This window comes from Lithobates pipiens, unplaced genomic scaffold (genome assembly GCF_037356315.1).
Source record: "Lithobates pipiens isolate NorthernLeopardFrog02 unplaced genomic scaffold, aLitPip1_a1.2 Scaffold_16, whole genome shotgun sequence".
NCBI lineage: Eukaryota > Metazoa > Chordata > Amphibia > Anura > Ranidae > Lithobates > Lithobates pipiens.
This window is the reverse complement of record NW_027507748.1, coordinates 259,034,108-259,053,220: the sequence shown is the minus strand read 5'-3', so window position 1 is coordinate 259,053,220 and position 19,113 is coordinate 259,034,108. Positions and strand designations below refer to the sequence as shown.

Here is a 19,113-nt window from a genome sequence, read left to right as displayed (position 1 = left end):
TTTTGTAAACGCTATAACTTTTGCGCAAACCAACCAATAATCGCTTATTGCGATTTTTTTTACCAAAAATATGTAGAAGAATACGTATCGGCCTAAACTGAGGGAAAAAATGTTTTTTTATATATTTTTGGGGGAAAATTAATTTTAACAAAAAGTAAAAAATAATGCGTTTTTTTCAAAATTGTCGCTCTATTTTTGTTTATAGCGCAAAAAAAAAAAATGCAGGGATGATCAAATACCACCAAAAGAAAGCTCTATTTGTGGGAAAAAAAGGACGTCAATTTTGTTTGGGAGCCACGTCGCACGACCGTGCAATTGTCAGTTAAAGCGACGCAGTGCCGAATCGCAAAAAGTGGTCTGGTCTTTGACCAGCAAAATGGTCCGGTCTGTAAGTGGTTAAAGGTACAGAGATATGAATGGTACTCAATGGGAAACATGGGTGTGATTTGTCATGTGGCTTTGGGGTCCAAAGTCGCATGACAAGTCACACAAGTGTGAATGGGGCCTCACCGACTACTTCTACACACACACACACACACACACACACACACACACACACACACACACACACACACCATTAAACTCTGGGCTCCAGTCAGACCATGATGTGTGTCCCAAGGGCCTCATAGAAAATAGGATTTTTTCTGTGCATCCGCACACGAAGGGAGAGATTGACCTGGGAAGGCTTCCCTCTAAATCTAGCAGGAGCATGGACAGGTGAGTATAATACTTTAAGTGAAGGAGGGAGTAATGGGTTAATATAAAGGACAACTTTATAACATGTAAAGTGATAGTTATCCTTTAAATTTTTATTTATTGAAACTATATTATGTTTTTTCTTAACATCCTCTAATTAGACTAAGAATATATGGTATATATGTTGAAATGTCCTTACCTCCACTCTATGATGAAAGTTGGTGACTTCTGTTGATAATGACTTTGCATACTGTTTCCTTTGCTCTGCAGAATGATCCGAACAAAGTAAAGTAAGCTACTTTATAATACGGCAATTTAAATATTGGAGCATTCATTTTATTGCATGCATAACAAAAACAAAAATGATTCTGCTTGAATTGGAAAGGGTATGAGGCAACATACGACACTAGGATATGCCACTTTTTCTTTTATCCTTCATTATTTCTTAGGAATAATATTAGAGCAAATCTTTTAAGTTTTCGTATTAGTATATATATATATTTATACATATTTTCTCTCTATGGAGAAGGGGTTCCTGGTTGCAAAACATGTAGTTTACAGAAAGGAGCAGTGACTTGCACACATCATCATTTCCTTCTGTAGGTGGGCACGATCTCTGTAGCATTTGCTCATGACCAGACCAGTAGCGGCTGGTGCTCAAAATTTTTGGGGGGGCGCAGCAGAAAAATACTGAACCCCCTCCTCCCATCAATTGCAGCCTCACTGTGCCTATCAAATGCAGCCCTGTGTGCCCATCAAATGCAGCCCCGTGTGCCCATCATATGCAGCCCTGTGTGCCCATCATATGCAGCCACTGCTCATTTCTTTCTGTAGGTAGACACGATCTCTGTAGCATTTGATCATAACCAGACCGGTGGCAGCTGATGCTCAAAATTTTTGGGGGGCGCAAACAAACAGAAAAATACTGAACCCCCCCCATCAATTGCAGCCTCACTGTGCCCATCAATTGCAGCCCTTGTGTCCATCAAACGCAGCCCTTGTGCCCATGATATGCAGCCACTGTGCCCACCATATGCAGCCACTTGCGCCCACCATATGCAGCCACTTGTGCCCACCATATGCAGCCACTTGTGCCCATCATATGCAGCTACTGTGCCCATTAAATGCAGCCACTTGTGCCCATCATATTCTGCCACTGTGCCCACCGACTCCCCCCCCACTCGCACCCCCAACCTCCTCCCCCTGACATTGTGGCACTTACCGCGAACCTCGGCTCCAGCGTGTGTTTCTGAGTCCTCCGGTGCTCTTCCTAAGCACCAGGCATCCAATAGGGTGGCCTGGCACTTTGGCCAATCAGAAAACAGGTCTGACGCCCTGCTTCCTGATTGCTATCGTCACACAATTGGGTGGGATCAGGGCAATCTCTGCATCCCGAGCCCATCCTATTTTGAAGCCTATTAGAGCCCCTGGCTCTAATCAGGTGCTTCAAAAAGTACCACGCAATCCCGCCCTCGCCATAGGAATCCATGAGTCCGGCATCCTGAAAGGGGTCGTGTAAAAAGTGAGTGTTTGTAGAGTAGTAAAATGCAAATTTAGTGTAGATACAATGTTAGAAAAGTTTTAAATGTTTATTGTGTGACTATTAGAAAAACAATAGTCCTGAGACTGATTTGTTAAAAAGCTTACTTCTGAGCACATTATTGTATTAACTCATTGTATTGTTTTGTCTTAATTAACTCCATAGTAAGTAGGATGATTAGATTTAACTAAATATGATAGCCTAAGAATGTACGGGAATATGTATAGCTTATAAAGTGCCAGCCTGTGCCATGACACGTTATTTATGTTCCCTCAGCCAATAGAAGCACAGAGATGTTATTCTTGTGGGATATGTGAGGGCGGAACACTTTCTTTTGTTGAGACTTTTTCTTCAGCTTTCGTCCTGTAAGCATGTCTCCCTGTTGTGGGCCACATCAGAAATAAATTGTTTGCTTCTCAGAACACCTGGTGTTTTTTATACTGATCACAAGGGAATTTCCTAACATACAACTCTACATACTCACTCACAGGGGCGTTTCTTAATGAATAGCAAAGTCTTTGTGTAATATGTGAATCAGTAAAGTCTGTCTTCCTTCAAGGCATTTCAAACGTACTTTCAGGAGTAGAAATTGAAGAATCCTTCGTTCATCCAATAGTTTGTTTATTGTTCAGAAAGACAAGCAAAGACAAGATTGACATCTGGTAACATATGGCATGGTGATGGCCTCAGAAGGAGGAAAGGGTATTCTGATCTACATTCTCCAGTGTAGAATCCTTTCTCTTCCCACCGATCCTCCACCTCTCTCATAATCCTACCCCATTCTTATACTGTTTCAAGATGTTATGTCAGCATATCCTAATAACTCCCACATTTGCATATATACCCAATATGGTTCAGTCTATAGATAAGTAACATAACTCCACCCATTGTTCTGACATAGTAACTCAAAAAATAGAAATACCTACTCAGCAAAACCACTCCTCTCTATATGATCTGCTGTTGTGTGACCTTCAGAAACCATCACTTACCACTGAACATATAACTTACATATATTTTCAGAAACCTTTATCTTTTAAGATATTAATTACCTCAAAAACTTCTAACATTCCCCCTCAATGCACTATATTCAACAAATAATAAGTGCATTCATCTTAAATAATAAATGTCTCTGATTCTCTTTTTTCCAATACAAACAATACAATAAACATTAATACAATACTCATTAATACATTTTAGTGAGTCAGAATTTGTACATAAACATTTTCAAAAATTCTGAGATGTTTCTATGAAAAATATTTAAATATTTCATTCCATTGAGAAAGTATAAACTATTATATTTAATTTTAATTAATTCTCCATCTAAATCATGTAATATTAAATATTTTCTTCTTTCAACTTTATAAATGTATTTAACTTCTTGTGAAACTCTTATAACTTTAACCATATCATATAAATATTTTATGGATAATCTATGATCTTACTTTAAAAATTATCTTCTTTTCAAGTATATTGTTCCATTATATGACACATTCTCTATGTGTATTCTTATCTGTGAAACCACTGACCTACTGACCTTTAGTCATAAACTCTGAACATAGAGAACAACTGGTACCAAAATGACATTCACACAACTTAAATATTACGTAAATCACTCACACTTCATTTATGGCCCTTTCATACACATTTTGAATCAATTGCTCCAGATGTACCATAGCTAATCACTGGATCAGATAAACCAGAAGTAATTTTCTGACTAAAAATACTTGTCATAATTTTTTCACCTTTTTTCGTTTCTTCCTTAATCAATTTATAAAATCGTTTCATTCTAACCCTAATATAGATTTGAAACAAAATACATAAAAACTTTCCCATTATTCGATTGTCATATTTTATTTATTTTCGATTTATTTATCCATCTATCCATGACCAGCAAGCAACTTTTTCTATTTTTTTTTTTTTTTTTTTTTTAACAAAAATTATTCCAAAATTATTTAATTCAACAATAACTTTGTTTAGACACATTGAAATCCTTTTCTTCATATACTCTAATTATACCTTTTTGTCTTTCCTATTATCTTATTACTATCATCATTATTCAGATAATTCATAAAAAAATTCTTATGAGAAGTACATCCTAACTCCCCCTCACATAATGATCGACCGATCAATATGTCGCTTTTGATGCAAATTCACCAAAAAATGATAGTCCTAGATAACATAATCAAAAAATTATAATTTTTCTGAAAAAACAAGAAATAGTAACAAATAGAAATGTAGTTGTGCTTGTAGCATTGTCATAGAAGAATTTAAAAAAATAAAATAAAAAAAATTAAATAAAATAGTTTTCTTTAAATTTAGAAACGAAAGATATATCTATAAAAGAAAATGAAAACAAGTATCAAATTCTTTTAAAAATTATGTTTTCCTAAATAATTTTCATTAATCAATGTAAACCATTTTAGAATGATAATCCTTTCTGTGTTTACCCATTTTATTCTTATTTTTAACAATTATTTTTATTTTTACCAATACTTTTTTGAAACAAAAAACTATAATCCCAATGTACCTTAAAAATAACAAAATAATCTCCCCAACTGATATCCCAGTTGACATCTCTGTTGAGATCCTTGGTACCTTCAGATCTATAATTCTTAACCATAACTTTAGCTACTGGAATAAATTACTAAACATACTCATTAGAAGTAGAAATCTCATTCAAGACATCATTTCTTTTTAAATTTAGCAAAGGCCTAGCCATGTTTTGTGAACAAACTTCTGAAATACCTATACCTGTTGTTTGCAAAATTTGCAACCACACTACTTTCTATACAACAGATAATATAAAAAACTAAGTATGCTAATCTCAAAAGACTGTCATTAACTCAAAAAATTAACAAACCCTATGTTTAGAAAATAATAAAGTTTTTAAACTAAAACTATAGCAGGTAAATACGTCACCCAATATTTACCTTTATCATCTTAACCAATACTATTCATACGTTCTACAATACCTGAGTACTTAAGATGATAAGAAACAAAAACTTTACTAAACCTAAAATAGCATACATGTCCTTCACTACCTGTCCTATAAAATTTTAAATCTTTAACTGATTCCATGGTTTGAAAACCAACCCCAATGGAATATGACATAAGTTCACAACAACTTAGCTTTTATAAAAAATATTATTTTTTCTAGAATTACCTCAATTAATTTATCAAAAAGAAACATTAACTAAAAAAACAATATCCTTGTAATCCTCCTGTAGCAAGTGAAAAAAACTAATATAAATCAATCTATATAGATTTGCCAAATCCCTCAATACTTTGTAGTATCAGGTTAGGCCTCTTTCACTTTAGATAATTCTATAAAAAAATAAAACTATTTTCAGAAGTTTGATGACAAAGTGTTCTAAAATGAGTAGTTCAGAATTTTTATAAGCTAAAACAAAAAATCAATCAATCAGGTACCTGGATATGCAAAAAGAAATATTTTTCATTTAAAAATAACTCTATCCATTATTATTGTAATCCAATTATTTTTACAATACATTTTGTCTTTTATCAGTCTGTACTGATTCTAACTAATACAACATGTCTCTTTATCCTGTGACTAATATTAAATCCTTGTAAAAGAATAATCTTGCCAGATTACTGTTTTTTTTTTTCTCTACACTGAGAATTTATTTAAATTTTGTAAAAGAACATTAATTTAGGTTGGGCTTTCCTAAATATTCTGTTTCTGAAAGAAATTTGATCATGTTGAAGTTTCTTTTCAGAACCCAGCATTCCCCTCATACAGTATGATTGAATGAACCACACCTGCTCTGTCACTGACTGCTAAACCAACACATGGCAGTCTTAAATTCAGCTTTCAATGCGTCCACTAAAAGTTGAAAAAGTGACATTCTCATGATTAATTTACACAACTGTGGCTCTGTCCCTCACACTACAACTGATCTTTTTAACGTCCAATTGCCATTAGACAAAGCTGTGTGTATTGACACCTCCTGTTTTCCTTGAAATAACACCTTTAGTGTAACATAAGATGTTTTTCAAAACAAATGGTGCTAAACCCACAATGTCTTAGGTCTGTAGCATAGGACAATGCACCCTTAACACATTTATTTGAGGTTTCTATATTTACCAAAAATACTAAATTTATAAGGGCTTTCTTCAGATCTTCAAATGTTTGTATATAAGTTATCTTTTGTTATTAAAAATATATTTGCCCTACAGTAAGCTTATATAATTCATTAAAATTTACTCAGACAGATACTTTGTCTGCAAAAATCTCAATGAACTCTCGAAAAAAGTTATTAAGGCCTAAAAAATCGTATTTTTCTAAACAATTACTTTTAGTAAGTAATAATACCTTTTAAATATATTTTCCTCATCAGTGAACCCTCTTCCAAGTATCTGTAAAATTTAACACAAAAATGTATTGTGCTTTGATCCATTAAAGTGAAAAATGTCATGGCATGACTGACCAGTCTGTAACTTGATCTGCATCTCTCTGTTGGTAATACACTCCTCACATGTCACATACTCTTCAGAGAATGATCTGTTACTGACAGTCTTGGCTACCATGCTTTGTACACCCTACACTGTACAATTCGGTAACAATCTTGTTTCTCGTTTTTTAAAATATTTAACCTTTTTATCACTTTTTAAACATATTTTGTTTGTACATCTGCGAGAAATCATGTACACCATGTTATATGACTTCCCTGATTATAATAATGACAAAAAATTGTTTAGAAGACAATCTCGTGAAACTCACAGATTGGATCCTTCCCATGACCTGCGATTGGCCATTTCCCCGAGAAAACTCCTCCCACAACAAAAGTCCTTACTTTTACCAGAAATACTAATTTACAAAAACTTTTAACAATAGTTATTTTAAAAATTTTTTAGATTGAACAAAAACTTTCATATTTTAATATTTTCTCTGGGTAACCTTAAGTAAATTAGAACAATTTACTACTTTTAATTTAATAACCAAATCCAAGTTTGTAAAAATTGCTCAATCCTTAACTTATTATTTCCTGCAACCAAATCTGTAGAATTTTTGTAAAACACTAAACATCATGTTTTTTCCATTATCTCAATTTCATACAGTTCTTTCCACAATCTTAATCAATAATTTTTCTCTGAAAACTTTGTTCAGGGCTTAATACATAAAGATATACATGCAGCATTAAACTTAATTTTCTTCTTAATGAACGTCTTTACACTCTGGCATAAATTAATTAATTACCTTACTACTGCATGTATTCCTATATTCCATACATATGAAATATATCAATTTCCCGATCGTACTGAGACTTACTTCTGAGCCTAGAGATGTTAACCATTGCCATATTACCCTTTTATATTAACAAACACACTCACCCCTTGTTAGTATGATAGTCCTGTGTGTACTTAAAATAAAACAAGAGATGAATAATGTCCCTTTAACTTTGTTGTTCGTTGCTTTATCTTCCTTTTTCTTCTTTTCTTGTAGCTCTTTGCCTTGTTATATGAATTATGTGCTGTAGTGTGCTGTAGTGTCTTGCCTGTTGATCTATTCTTTGCCTTTGTGCTTGGACCTTCCATCTTCAAACATCAAAATCCGACTTCCATATTAGCTCACCCAAAGTGTACATTTGCCTTTGTACCTACAATGGTGACTTTTTCAAATAACGTGAAGTTTTTGTTCCTATTTCAACACTTTTTTCTTCTTGGGTAACAACCCAATATTTTCTTATGTGAGACTCTCTCACCTTCTTAGGAACTAACCTTGGCAGATATCTTCACGTACGTAACTAAATTACGTCTTCACAAAGTCCTGGATTTTCCAAAAATAACTTGAAGTATACCGTCCAACTGGCCTTGTCAATAAACTTCGTAGGCTGTATCTTTTTTTTAATTTTATTCTGTGTACAGAGAGGTGAGAAAACAAAGAGAAAAAACTCACCCTCCTTTTCTGGACCGTTGTACGCATCTGACGCAAACGCCTCCTTCTAGGTTCTTTGATCATTTGTTCCCAAAACTTGAAATTTGTGTGCATATTCCCCCTTTTTCAAGGAGTAGGGAAAATTGATCATTGTGGCTGGCACGACAATGTAAAAAGTGAGTGTTTGTAGAGTAGTAAAATGCAAATGTAGTGTAGATACAACTCTACATACTCACTCACAGGGGCATTTCTTAATGAATAGCAAAGTCGAAATTGAAGAATCCTTTGTTCATCCAATAGTTCGTTTATTGTTTAGAAAGACAAGCAAAGACAAGATTGACATCTGGTAACATATGGCATGGTGATGGCCTCAGAAGGAGGAAAGGGTCTTCTGATCTACATTCTCCAAAGTGTAGAATCCTTTCTCTTCCCACCGATCCTCCACCTCTCTCATAATCCTACCCCATTCTTATACTGTTTCAAGATGTTATGTCAGCATATCCTAATAACTCCCACATTTGCATATATACCCAATATGGTTCAGTCTATAGATAAGTAGCATAACTCCACCCATTGTTCTGACATAGTAACTCAAAAAATAGAAATACCTACTCAGCAAAACCACTCTATATGATCTGCTGTTGTGTGACCTTCAGAAACCATCACTTACCACCGAACATATAACTTACATATATTTTCAGAAACGTTTATCTTTTAAGATATTAATTACCTCAAAAACTTCTAACAGGTCGGGTGCATGGATGGGGGGCGGCGCCCGTATGCCCACAGTGCACGGGTCACCACTGGACCAGACATCAGTGCATTTCCCACTGAACCATGGGAAATGTTGTCTCTATAAGCCGGTCAGATATGACATGCAGCACCTGCAAAGATCCACCCACTGGTACAGTTTATAGAATATGCAGTGACATGAAAATGCAGAAAATCCCATTTTTTTTTATTTTATTTTTTTAAAAGCAAGACATTTACTTGAAACATGTTGGAAGGCTGGCCGCAGGCTAGCCTGAATTTGTAGGAGGAGTCTGAGGGCTTTAAATCCCTCCTCCTCCTCCATCAGAGCCTTTGTCGGCTCATTTCTGGGGGGCGGGGCCGCCTTTCAGAGCGGTGTTCGGCCGCAGCATGCTGTCGGTTCCTCTCTCGGGCACCATCGAGGGACCACTCGCTCGTCCCCCCTGTCACCCCCGGGGTTCTACCTGCTTCATGGAAGCCGCCCTGCCCGTTCTCCCTTGCAGCCATGTTCCACACTGCTTCCTGGGGGGGGGGGGGCAGCCAGCCGCTTCTCCCGGCACACACGAGGGGGGGGGTGTCCATCTTGCCATCCTCCACCTCTCCACTCAGCTCCTTCTGGCCAGCGTGTGGCCCACCCGCTTCTCCCGGCGCTCATGCCGGGGGGAGCGGGGGAGCATCCATCATTCCACCCTCCACCTCTCTATGCTGCTCCTTCTGGCCAGCGTATGGCCCGCCCGTTTCTCCCAGCGCTCATGCCGGGGGGAGCGGGGGCCATCCATCATTCCATCCTCCACCTCTCCACTCGGCTTCATCTGGCCAGCGTGTGGCCCGCCCGCTTCTCCCGGCGCTCATGCCGGGGGGAGCGGGGGGCGTCTCTCCTTCCAGCCTCCACCTTACAATCTCCCGACAGCTCCAGTTGGCCAGCATGCAGCCCGCCTACTTCTCCCGGCGCTCATGCCGGGGGAAGCGGGTGGGCATCATTCTTCTATCCTCCACCCACTAGTCTCCTTACTCGGCTCCAGCTGGCCAGCGTCTACCACTTCTCTAGGGCTCTGCTTGGCCAGGGTGCCACCCGCCTGCTTCCCACGGTGTATAGGTGGGGGGGGGTTGTCTGTCCACCCATCACCTTCGCTGGGCTCAATCATGCAGGGTGGGGGGGTGCCTCCCACTTCTCCCGGCACTCATGTGGGGGGTTTCGGCCGCCCGCCAGCTCCTCTCCCCCTCCCAATGGGCATACAGTAGGGACCTACATAGGGACAATATGTCACTGCATCTACCTACTTCTTGTTCAAGTCCTCCAAAACTGTTTCTAATCAAGGTCAATGCTAGCAGCAGCTGTGAATTCTTAACACTGTACGGTATATATATTTCTTTCTCAGCTCAGGCTAGCGAGCTGCTACTTTCATATGACGAGGAATGTTTTTTGCCCAAACGCTTCTTCTAGAGCATTTCTGAATAGGGGTATTGTTGTTCTGTTAATCCACACCAGGCACATTGGTCACGGGTATGGCAGTCATGGGGTCATAGTTACTTCAGGGGTGCATTCACACTGGCGGTTGGGGGGTGGTGGTTGAGTCGTTTTTTCCTCCACTCAACCATTCCGCTTTAGTTGGTTAGTCAGCGGTCGGCGGTGTAGTCAGGACACAGGAGATATCCCCCCCCCCGGTTGCACTCAGCACACCTCCTGCATACTCGGCCCATTGAGGTGTTTGGATATTTTACGTATTTCTGTCATTAGCGTGTTCTGTCAGCGTGTTCGGTCATTAGCGGGTTCGGTCATTAGCGCAGTTTCTCTTGGTGAGGGGGAGGTGATCGGCCGCATCTCCCCTTGCATGTGCAGAGCACTCGCCATTTCTCCCAGTGTGTGTGTGTGTGGGGGGATTGGCCGCCCGACAGCTCCTCTCTCCCTATGCACTCTGCTTGCCTCTGGCGGCCTCCCGCCGATTCTGGGGGGGGGGGATTGGCATCTATCCCCACATCTGTGCCGCACACCTGGTGGGGGGGTCAGTGTTCTGTCCCCTCCTTCTCCTCTGGCTCCACCAGTAGGGGGGGGGCGACGGTGCTCTGGGGGTGAACAGTCACTAACATCTCTGCTGCTGTGACAGAGGATGTCAGACCAACCACAGCAATCTTTAGTACGGCAGGTCTGCCAGGGTTGCTGCTGTCTCTTGTTAATTTGCTGCTTTGGTCTATGTGTCGATCGCAGCCTGCGTTCTGTCCAGGTTTCGGTCATAAGCGCTTTGTCCAGCATTTTCGGTCACAGCATTTTCTGTCCAACATTTCTGTCATAACGTTTCTGTCCAGCATTTTCTGTCATAACGTTTCTGTCCAGCATTTTCTGTCATATATGTTTCTGTCCAGCGTTTTCTGTCTCAGCGTTTTTCTGTCATAGCATTTCTGTCCAACTTTCAGTCGTAGCGTCACCTTACACCCACCACTTGTCGCTTGCCAGCCAGTTCACCTCCCGGGAACTCTCGCCATGCTCCATGGAGGGGATGCCAACACGCTTCCTGGTTTTCATGGGGGGGTTCTCACCCACCTGTTCACCTCCCGGCACTCTCGCACCCCCCCAGCACGTCCAGGTACCCATTTCAGTCACGGGGGTTTATCACGGCGTTCGGCCCCAGGTTTCTGTCTCTGCATTCTTCTGTCATCACGTTCTGTCCAGGGGTTCCCGTCATATCGTTCGGTCCAGCTTTCTGTCAGTTTGTTCAGTCCAGTGTTTCTGTTATATCGTTCGGTCCAACTTTTCGTTGGTCCAGCTTTTCTGTCATTTCATTTGGTCCAGCTTTTTCCGTCATAGCGTTTCTGTCCAGCATTTCCGTCATAGCGTTTCTGTCCAGCATTTCCGTCATAGCGTTTCTGTCCAGCATTTCCGTCATAGCGTTTCTGTCCAGCATTTCCGTCATAGCATTTCTGTCCAGCATTTCCGTCATAGCGTTTCTGTCCAGCATTTCCGTCATAGCGTTTCTGTCCAGCATTTCCGTCATAGCGTTCTGTCCTGCATTTCTGTCATAGCGTTTCTGTCCAGCATTTCCGTCATAGCGTTTCTGTCCAGCATTTCCGTCATAGCGTTCTGTCCTGCATTTCTGTCAGATCCATACAGGCTGAGGTTTGTTTCATTTTGTTTGTCGTCCCTTTATTTTCTCTCCCATATAACACACATCATACGGTGCACGCTCATTTCTTTGCACGTCTACCCACCACGGTTTGTGGGTATACTAGGCCGGAGGGTTGTTGCTACCTGTCTGCATTCTGTCATGGCGTTTTGTACGTAGCTTTCTGTTAGCCAGGGCTCATTTCCTGGTCTGTCACGCCTACGGACCATACGGGCTGAGGTTTCGTTTCAATTGATTGCCGTTCCGCAATCTTCTCGCCTGCATACCATACGTTATACGCTGCATGCTTTTTCATCTCACTTGTACATCTACCCACCACGGTCTGTGGGTACACTAGCCCTGAGGGTTGTTTGCTATCTGTCTCTGTTGTTCTGCCATAGCTTTTCTATTCGTAGCATTATTGTCGTTCGTAGTTTGTTAGGTGGGGCTCACATCCAGGGTCTGTCATGTCTATGGACTCATACGGGCTGAGGTTTCGTTATTAATTGATTGTCGTCCCACAATCTTCTCACCCGTATACTGTACGTCATACGTTGCATGCTTATTTCTTCACTCTTGTATGTCCACCCACCACGGTCTGTGGGTACACCAGCCCGGAGGGTTTGTTTGCTATCTGTCTCTGTTGTTCTGTCATAGCATTTTGTTTGTAAACTTTCATGTCATAGCTTGATGTTTGTAGTATGTCTGTTAGCTAGGGCTCACATCCAGGGTCCGTCATGTCTACGGACCCATACGGGCTGAGGTTTCCTTTTTAATTGATTGTCGTCCCACAATCTTCTCGCCCGTATACCATACGTCATACGTGCACGTTCACCATACCTTTAGTACTACCCACCACGGTCTGTGGGTACCTCAGCCCTGAGTGTTCGTTTTTTAATTACACTCACTACATACATTAGGGTTGTGTCAGCATTAGGTTCATATTCACGCGCTGTTGGTATTGTCATTTCTGCACTTACATCCTCATACTTGTTAGGTACGTAGGGGTATTGTTTAGTGTGTTGGTTGTCTGTTCTCTTTTCGCTTGTTGTGTGTTTTCTTGGTTCAGGGTTTGGGGTGGGTTGCGGAGGAGGCCGGTGCACATTCATCCCTCCACCGTCGCTTGGGGGTTCAGTGCTTGGTAGCACCCCATTTTTAGGGGTGGGACCAAACTCTCTTAGCTCAGTTGTCGCCGGGGTACCCCTTTCCCGGCCTCAGCTGGGGGGGGGGCAGTATTCAGTGGGTTATTCCCCACTCTGTTCAAACCTCTTACATCCACCAGTGCAGCGCATGTTTCGTGCAGGATTCTTTAACCCAGTTCATGAAGTTTCTCTATGCGCTCTTATTTGTTAGTCAGGATGGTGGGGTTCATAGCCCGTTAGGCTTGCACTGAGGTTTCATCTGCGGCTCCTGTTCTTCTCAGTGCGCCTTCAGGTGTTGTTGGAATTTCTCACAGTGGCTTGTAGAACTGGGGGCAGTGTGGTCTCGCATAATCAATCTGGCCATTGGTTCTTATCCAGAGTTTGCAGTGGGCTTCTCACAAGGCGGAATGGTCTCAGGTTCATGTTTATGGCTTTCACTGGGTATTGCATCGGCAATTTGGCCTCATCTGCCAATTCCATGAAGTTTCTATCAGGTGACCAGTTTTCAGGACCTACAAACTCCTGTCAAGCTGTCCATTTTTGCGGCTTACCCTCTCTAACCATCAAGGGAGGAGAGTCAGGGATGTTTCTCTTTGGCACGGCTACCAGTTACCGGACAGGTTTTCGTGGTGTTTCAGACTTCCTGTCTCCTTCCATTGGCAGTTCCCAGTTAGTGCTCTAGGCAGTTTCTCTCTTACTACTTACTCATCTATACCAATGAAGGGGATGTTGTAAGCTAGGGGTTTGTGGTCATATTTCGGTACCTTAGCCTTGGTGTCAGGCAAGTAAGTTGGCCTTCTCTGCTTCATTCCGTGGGTCTGCGCTTTCTCCATCCTCTCACTACAAACAGTTGTTCTCACGCCCAGGTTACTTGCCAAACCAGGCTGGAATCCTAAACCCCCTTTTTTCTGGTTATTCATCTGGTTCCTGGGAAATGTTGGTAGGTCTTGCAGGGGGTCCTTTCTTTACATCAGGTTCATGGGGCGCTGGAGATCCTCCATGTTAGCAGCTACATACGTAACCCCCTTTTCCTGTAGTCAGCCGGGCATTCGCATTTTCCGGACTTAACGATTGTTGCGGGCCTTCTTTGTAGCTTTCACATCACACCTACTTTGTGTCCTTTTTGCCCTCTTTTAGGCATACTGTCCAGCCAGGCCAAGGCACACCTCAGGCCTTGGTAGTTGGGGTTATCGTATTTCCGTATGAAGACTCTGACTACAAGTTGGAAGGCCTGAATTTGTAGGAGGAGTCTGAGGGCTTTAAATCCCTCCTCCTCCTCCATCAGAGCCTTCGTCGGCTCATTTCTGGGTTCCCACCCAACCGTTCCTCCATATTTTCATAATTTCATTTACATTCAATACATTCTTTCAGGGTATGCCCTCTTTTAGGCATACTGTCCAGCCAGGCCAAGGCACACCTCAGGCCTTGGTAGTTGGGGTTATCGTATTTCCGTATGAAGACTCTGACTACAATTATTAGTGTTTCACTGTGCACGTGGAAAGTGAGCTATAACAGGAACATGGTCAGGATCCTGGAGTTCAGCTTTAAGCATTAATTGATATTTTAACAGTACGAGTGACTCCAGTAAATTCTCACTACACTACAATTAGTGTGCACAATGTAACTGTGTATAATAATGCACTTCAGTGCTATCATCTCTTGTTGTCTGTGGTTTAAAAAATATGTACTCTACAGCAATTAAAGAATAAAAATTGAGAAAACATTTGTAAATGTAGAAATATTTCCCACCATAGATGTTTTTCGCACTTGGTCTACTGGCAAAATTGCTGGAACTGGAAGGTTCTCCATGCTGCGCTAGCACACCACTAAATAGAGAGAAGAAAAAAAAGAAAGTTATTCTGAAAAGACAATACTGTTGACTTTTAATGTAATACAGTACTGATGTATGTTTTCACTATGGTAATGATATGGGCATTAATCACAATCATAAATCATATATAAAAATAAATAAATAAATGTATGCATGTAAGAAAATAAATAGCAACAGTTACAACTAGCTGCAACATAACAGTAAATTGAATGCAGATGCAAGCTCCATGGCAGCACAGCTGGGTATAGTCCCCCTCATGCTTTCAGGACCTTAACTCATAAATTTGGGCCCACCTGCAGCCTCTGTGTTCTGTAACTAGTCCTAACAAGCTGGGTGGAATCTGTGCTACCATGGAGCTCGTCAGAAAAGGAAAATTTTGATAAGTGTCTACCATATTGGTTTTTCCATTTTGCTGACAGCTCCCTGTCATTACAGTTAGGAACTAACTAGTGTGATGGTACGCGAGGTGAGATTCATGATAATAGGTATATTTCACTTCACATTTGTTCCATTGTAAGGGACTGAACCTGAATCCGGCCTGGTTTTTTCAGCCTCTGTGGCAGGCTGGGTTTCGGTCCAGATGTTCGGGTCAACTGGAGTCCACAGTCAGCTGGACTTTAAATATCCAGGAAGAGAGCACACCCGGTCGCTCTGGAAGGAACCTCAGTGAGAGGAGCTCTGGGTAGACTAAAAGGTTTGCTTTTTTTCTGCATGTTTTGTGGGTGACGGGGACCAGACCCGCACTGTATAGAGAGGAGACTATTTGTTTAGTTAGCGCCAAATGGCAAGGATTTAATTTACTGTTTGTTTTTATTTTGAAAACCTCCTGCAAATAAACCTGGTATCCGCCAGATTTTTAAGAAAGTGCCCGTTTTGCTGACTGTCATTCAGAAAAGGTGATCCCCATGATCTAATTCTCCCACACGTGGTGGATTCAGTGGGCATTTTCTGAAGATAGAGGAAATGATAAAGGCCCTGCTACAGGCCAGTGCAGCTCAGCGGTAAACCAACTGCCAAGTTGCAGAGGCTACTGAAGCACAACAGGCGGTCGCTGAAGCACAACAGGCGGCGCAGCAGGAGATGAACCGCCAAGTCGCCAAGGGTCTGGTGGAACTGAAAAAAGGGGTCTGCACCTCCTGTATCAGCGGAACCAAAGATGGTACGTGCCTCCTACACCCTGCAAAAGATGACATCTGCGGATGATGTTGAGTCATACATTGTGACTTTTGAGAGAGTCGCTGTCCACGAGGGATGGCCCCATTTCTAACAGGAGAACCCCAAAAGGCCTATTTTGATCTAGAACCAGATAAGTCCCAGGACTATGAGACTCTAAAGACAGAGATATTCGCACGCTTGGGTGTCACCATGGCAGTCCGGGCCCAGCGCGTGGATCAGTGGTCCTACTCCAGCAACAAGCCACCCCATTCACAAATTGATCTGGTCCACCTCACCAGGAAGTGGTTGCAGCCAAAGACCTTGACAAGCCCTCAGATCGTGGAGCGTGTGATAATGGACCGCTACCTGCGTACGCTCCTTACTTCCCTGAGGAAGTGGGTTGGACAGGGGGCCCCCAAAACTGCAACCTAGTTGGTGGATCTAGTGGAGAGGTACACTGCCACTGGGGAACCCATCTACACCCCACTTCAGTGTCTCTAGGGGTGCAAGATCACCCAGCGATTCTGGTAAGACTGTTCCAGGGTTCAAGAGCATGGGGAAGGTGGATAAGACTGTTCTTACAGCTAATGAGACTGTGGGTCCTATACCTAGAGACTGGCCAAAAAAGCCAGGAAGGTCTTTGGGGCCATTAAGAGGACTGGGGGTAGGTCACATACGGTGTTTTCATTGCCATGCATTAAGGCATATTGCTGCAAACTGTCCTATAGATGATGAACCTATGCAATGTGATTATGCTTTTATGAAAAGATGCATTGCTCTGCCTGCACAGGTCACATGTACTGCATCATGTCAAAATCGCATTGAAAAACAGATGTGTGTTATTTCAGTGGATGGAAAGCCACTCACAGCCTTGCTAGATTCTGGTAGTGTGGTGACCCTAGTCAGGAGTGATTGTGTGAACCCCACAACTCCACCCCAGTACTATTGGGGTCATTTGTATCCATCGGGACACTGGGGACTACCAGACAGCGGTGGTTAAGGTTGATATCCCCTGGAGCAGTGATTATACAGTTATGTTCATCCATATGCTCCCTTTTGGAAGAGTCGGAAGAAGATTGTTTCCCTGGAAGGCTAGGAGACTGCTCACTGTTAGAATAGATAACCCCTTCACAGGGTGAGTGGAAACCCTCCTTTAGAGTGTATTAGTATCATGTGACAATCTGTTTGTTTTTTGTTTTTGTTTTTTTTATCCTTGGTTGCTTGAACAAAGCAGTATTCATTCAGTCATGTCCATCTGCAATGCCCTCTTTGGAAACTCTGAAGGGGGCATTTTTGCCTGGTATGGCTAGGCAGCTTCTCATTGCCAGAGCAGATAACCCTTTCAAAGGGTGAGCAGAAACCACTCCTTTAGAGTGGATTGACAACATGCTTATTGAATGTGACATCCTGTTAGGTGTCATCATCTCTATCCCTGGCTGCTTTAACCAGCAGTATACACGTAGTCATGCTCATCCACATCTTGCTCTTTATAGAGTCTGAAGAGGGCTGTTTTGTCTGGGAAGGTTATCAAACTACTCATTGCCAGAACATATAATCCCTTCACAGGGTAAGTGGAAATAACTCCTTTTGAGTGTATTGGCCACTTGTTTATTGAATGTGACAACTTGTTAGATGTCATCATCCTCATCTCTAGTTGCTTGAACAAAGCAAGATTCATAGCACTTTACAATATAAAGATAGACCGTAACTTACAATACAATAAGATATAAGAGGGTTAAGTGGACCCTGATCATAAGAGCAAATAATCTAATAGGGAGTGCTGTGATAGGTGGGAGAAGAACCAGGATAGAGCAGATTTCTGGAGGCCAAGGCAGTGAAGTTTATGGAGAAGGAGTGGGTTGTCAATAGCAGTGGCGCCCCATGCACTGTGGGCGCACGGGCGCCGCCCCCCATTCATGCGCCCAACCCCGACACTGGATGCATAGATTCTTATGGTGGGGGCTGGAGGGGGTGGTACTTTTTGAAGCACCTGATTGGAACCAGAGGCTCTAATAGGCTTCAAAATAGGGTGGGCTTGGGGTGCAGAGAGTGCGCCCTGATCCCACCCAATTGTGTGACAATAGCGAATTAATTTCCGCTATTTTCACACTAACTTTTTTCTCCCCGCCAATCAGGAGGCAGGGTGTCAGACCTGTTTCCTGATTGGCCAAAGCGCCAGGCCACCCTATTGTATGTCTGCTGCTTAGGAAGTGGGGCGGAGGAGACACATGCTGGAGCGGAGGTTACCGCCACTCTGGTGCACTCTCTTGGAGAGGAGCTGGTGCCGTGGTAAGTGCCAAAGGTCTGTCAGAGCCATGTGCGGTGGCGGCGGGGGTTGAGGGTGCTGCCAGAGCCACGAGCCCCACAAGTGGTTGCATTTGGTGGGCACAAGTGGTTGCATTTGGTGGGCACAAGTGGTTGCATATGGTGGGCACAGTGGCTGCATATGATTGGCACAGTGTCTGTATTTGGTGGGCACAATGGCTGCACATTTTTTGTTTAATACATTTTTATTGAAATACGAAAAGACAAAAGACAAACAATAAGCAGAAACTATGCAATGTTACATGTAAAGTGGAACAGATAGACCTCTCAATGCCATCAATTGCTCAGGCTAATATAGAAGGTGATGGATTCTATGCCTATGAGAGGACCATCAACCACGTATGTGACGTTGGTCAGGCAGGAATACGATTCCAATTGAACTTTTAAGACCTTCCAAATGCATAGAAGTTATCATAGAGCGAGAGAAGAGAAAAGAGACGAGGTGGGGGAACAGAGAAAGAGAGGGGGGAGGTACGTTGGCATGCGTATCGACCTAATAACGATGAGTATACCTAAACCATTGGGTCATGTAAGAATAAAGTAGAGCTTAAACCACATAGGAACCAGCCTTCAGGTAGATGAAGTAATGAGAACAGTCCAAGGAAGGTGGTTCCAGTCTCAAAGTGTTTGTGTTATGAGCTCCTTGTAATGAGGGGAGGTTGTGAAGATTATCCATGGAG

General features: G+C 42.1%; 1 protein-coding gene across 1 annotated transcript in view; it reads right to left on the bottom strand.

Moving 5' to 3' along the window:
* The window catches only part of EPS8L3 (EPS8 signaling adaptor L3), a 186,792-nt gene that overhangs the window by 102,047 nt on the left and 65,632 nt on the right, over positions 1–19,113 (bottom strand). Inside the window, exons 3-4 of the mRNA XM_077481329.1 lie at positions 14,872–14,948; positions 896–960 (exon numbers count right to left, since the gene is read on the bottom strand). Of these exons, the coding sequence (XP_077337455.1) occupies positions 896–960; positions 14,872–14,948 (142 nt within the window). The remainder of the gene's footprint in view (positions 1–895; positions 961–14,871; positions 14,949–19,113) is intronic.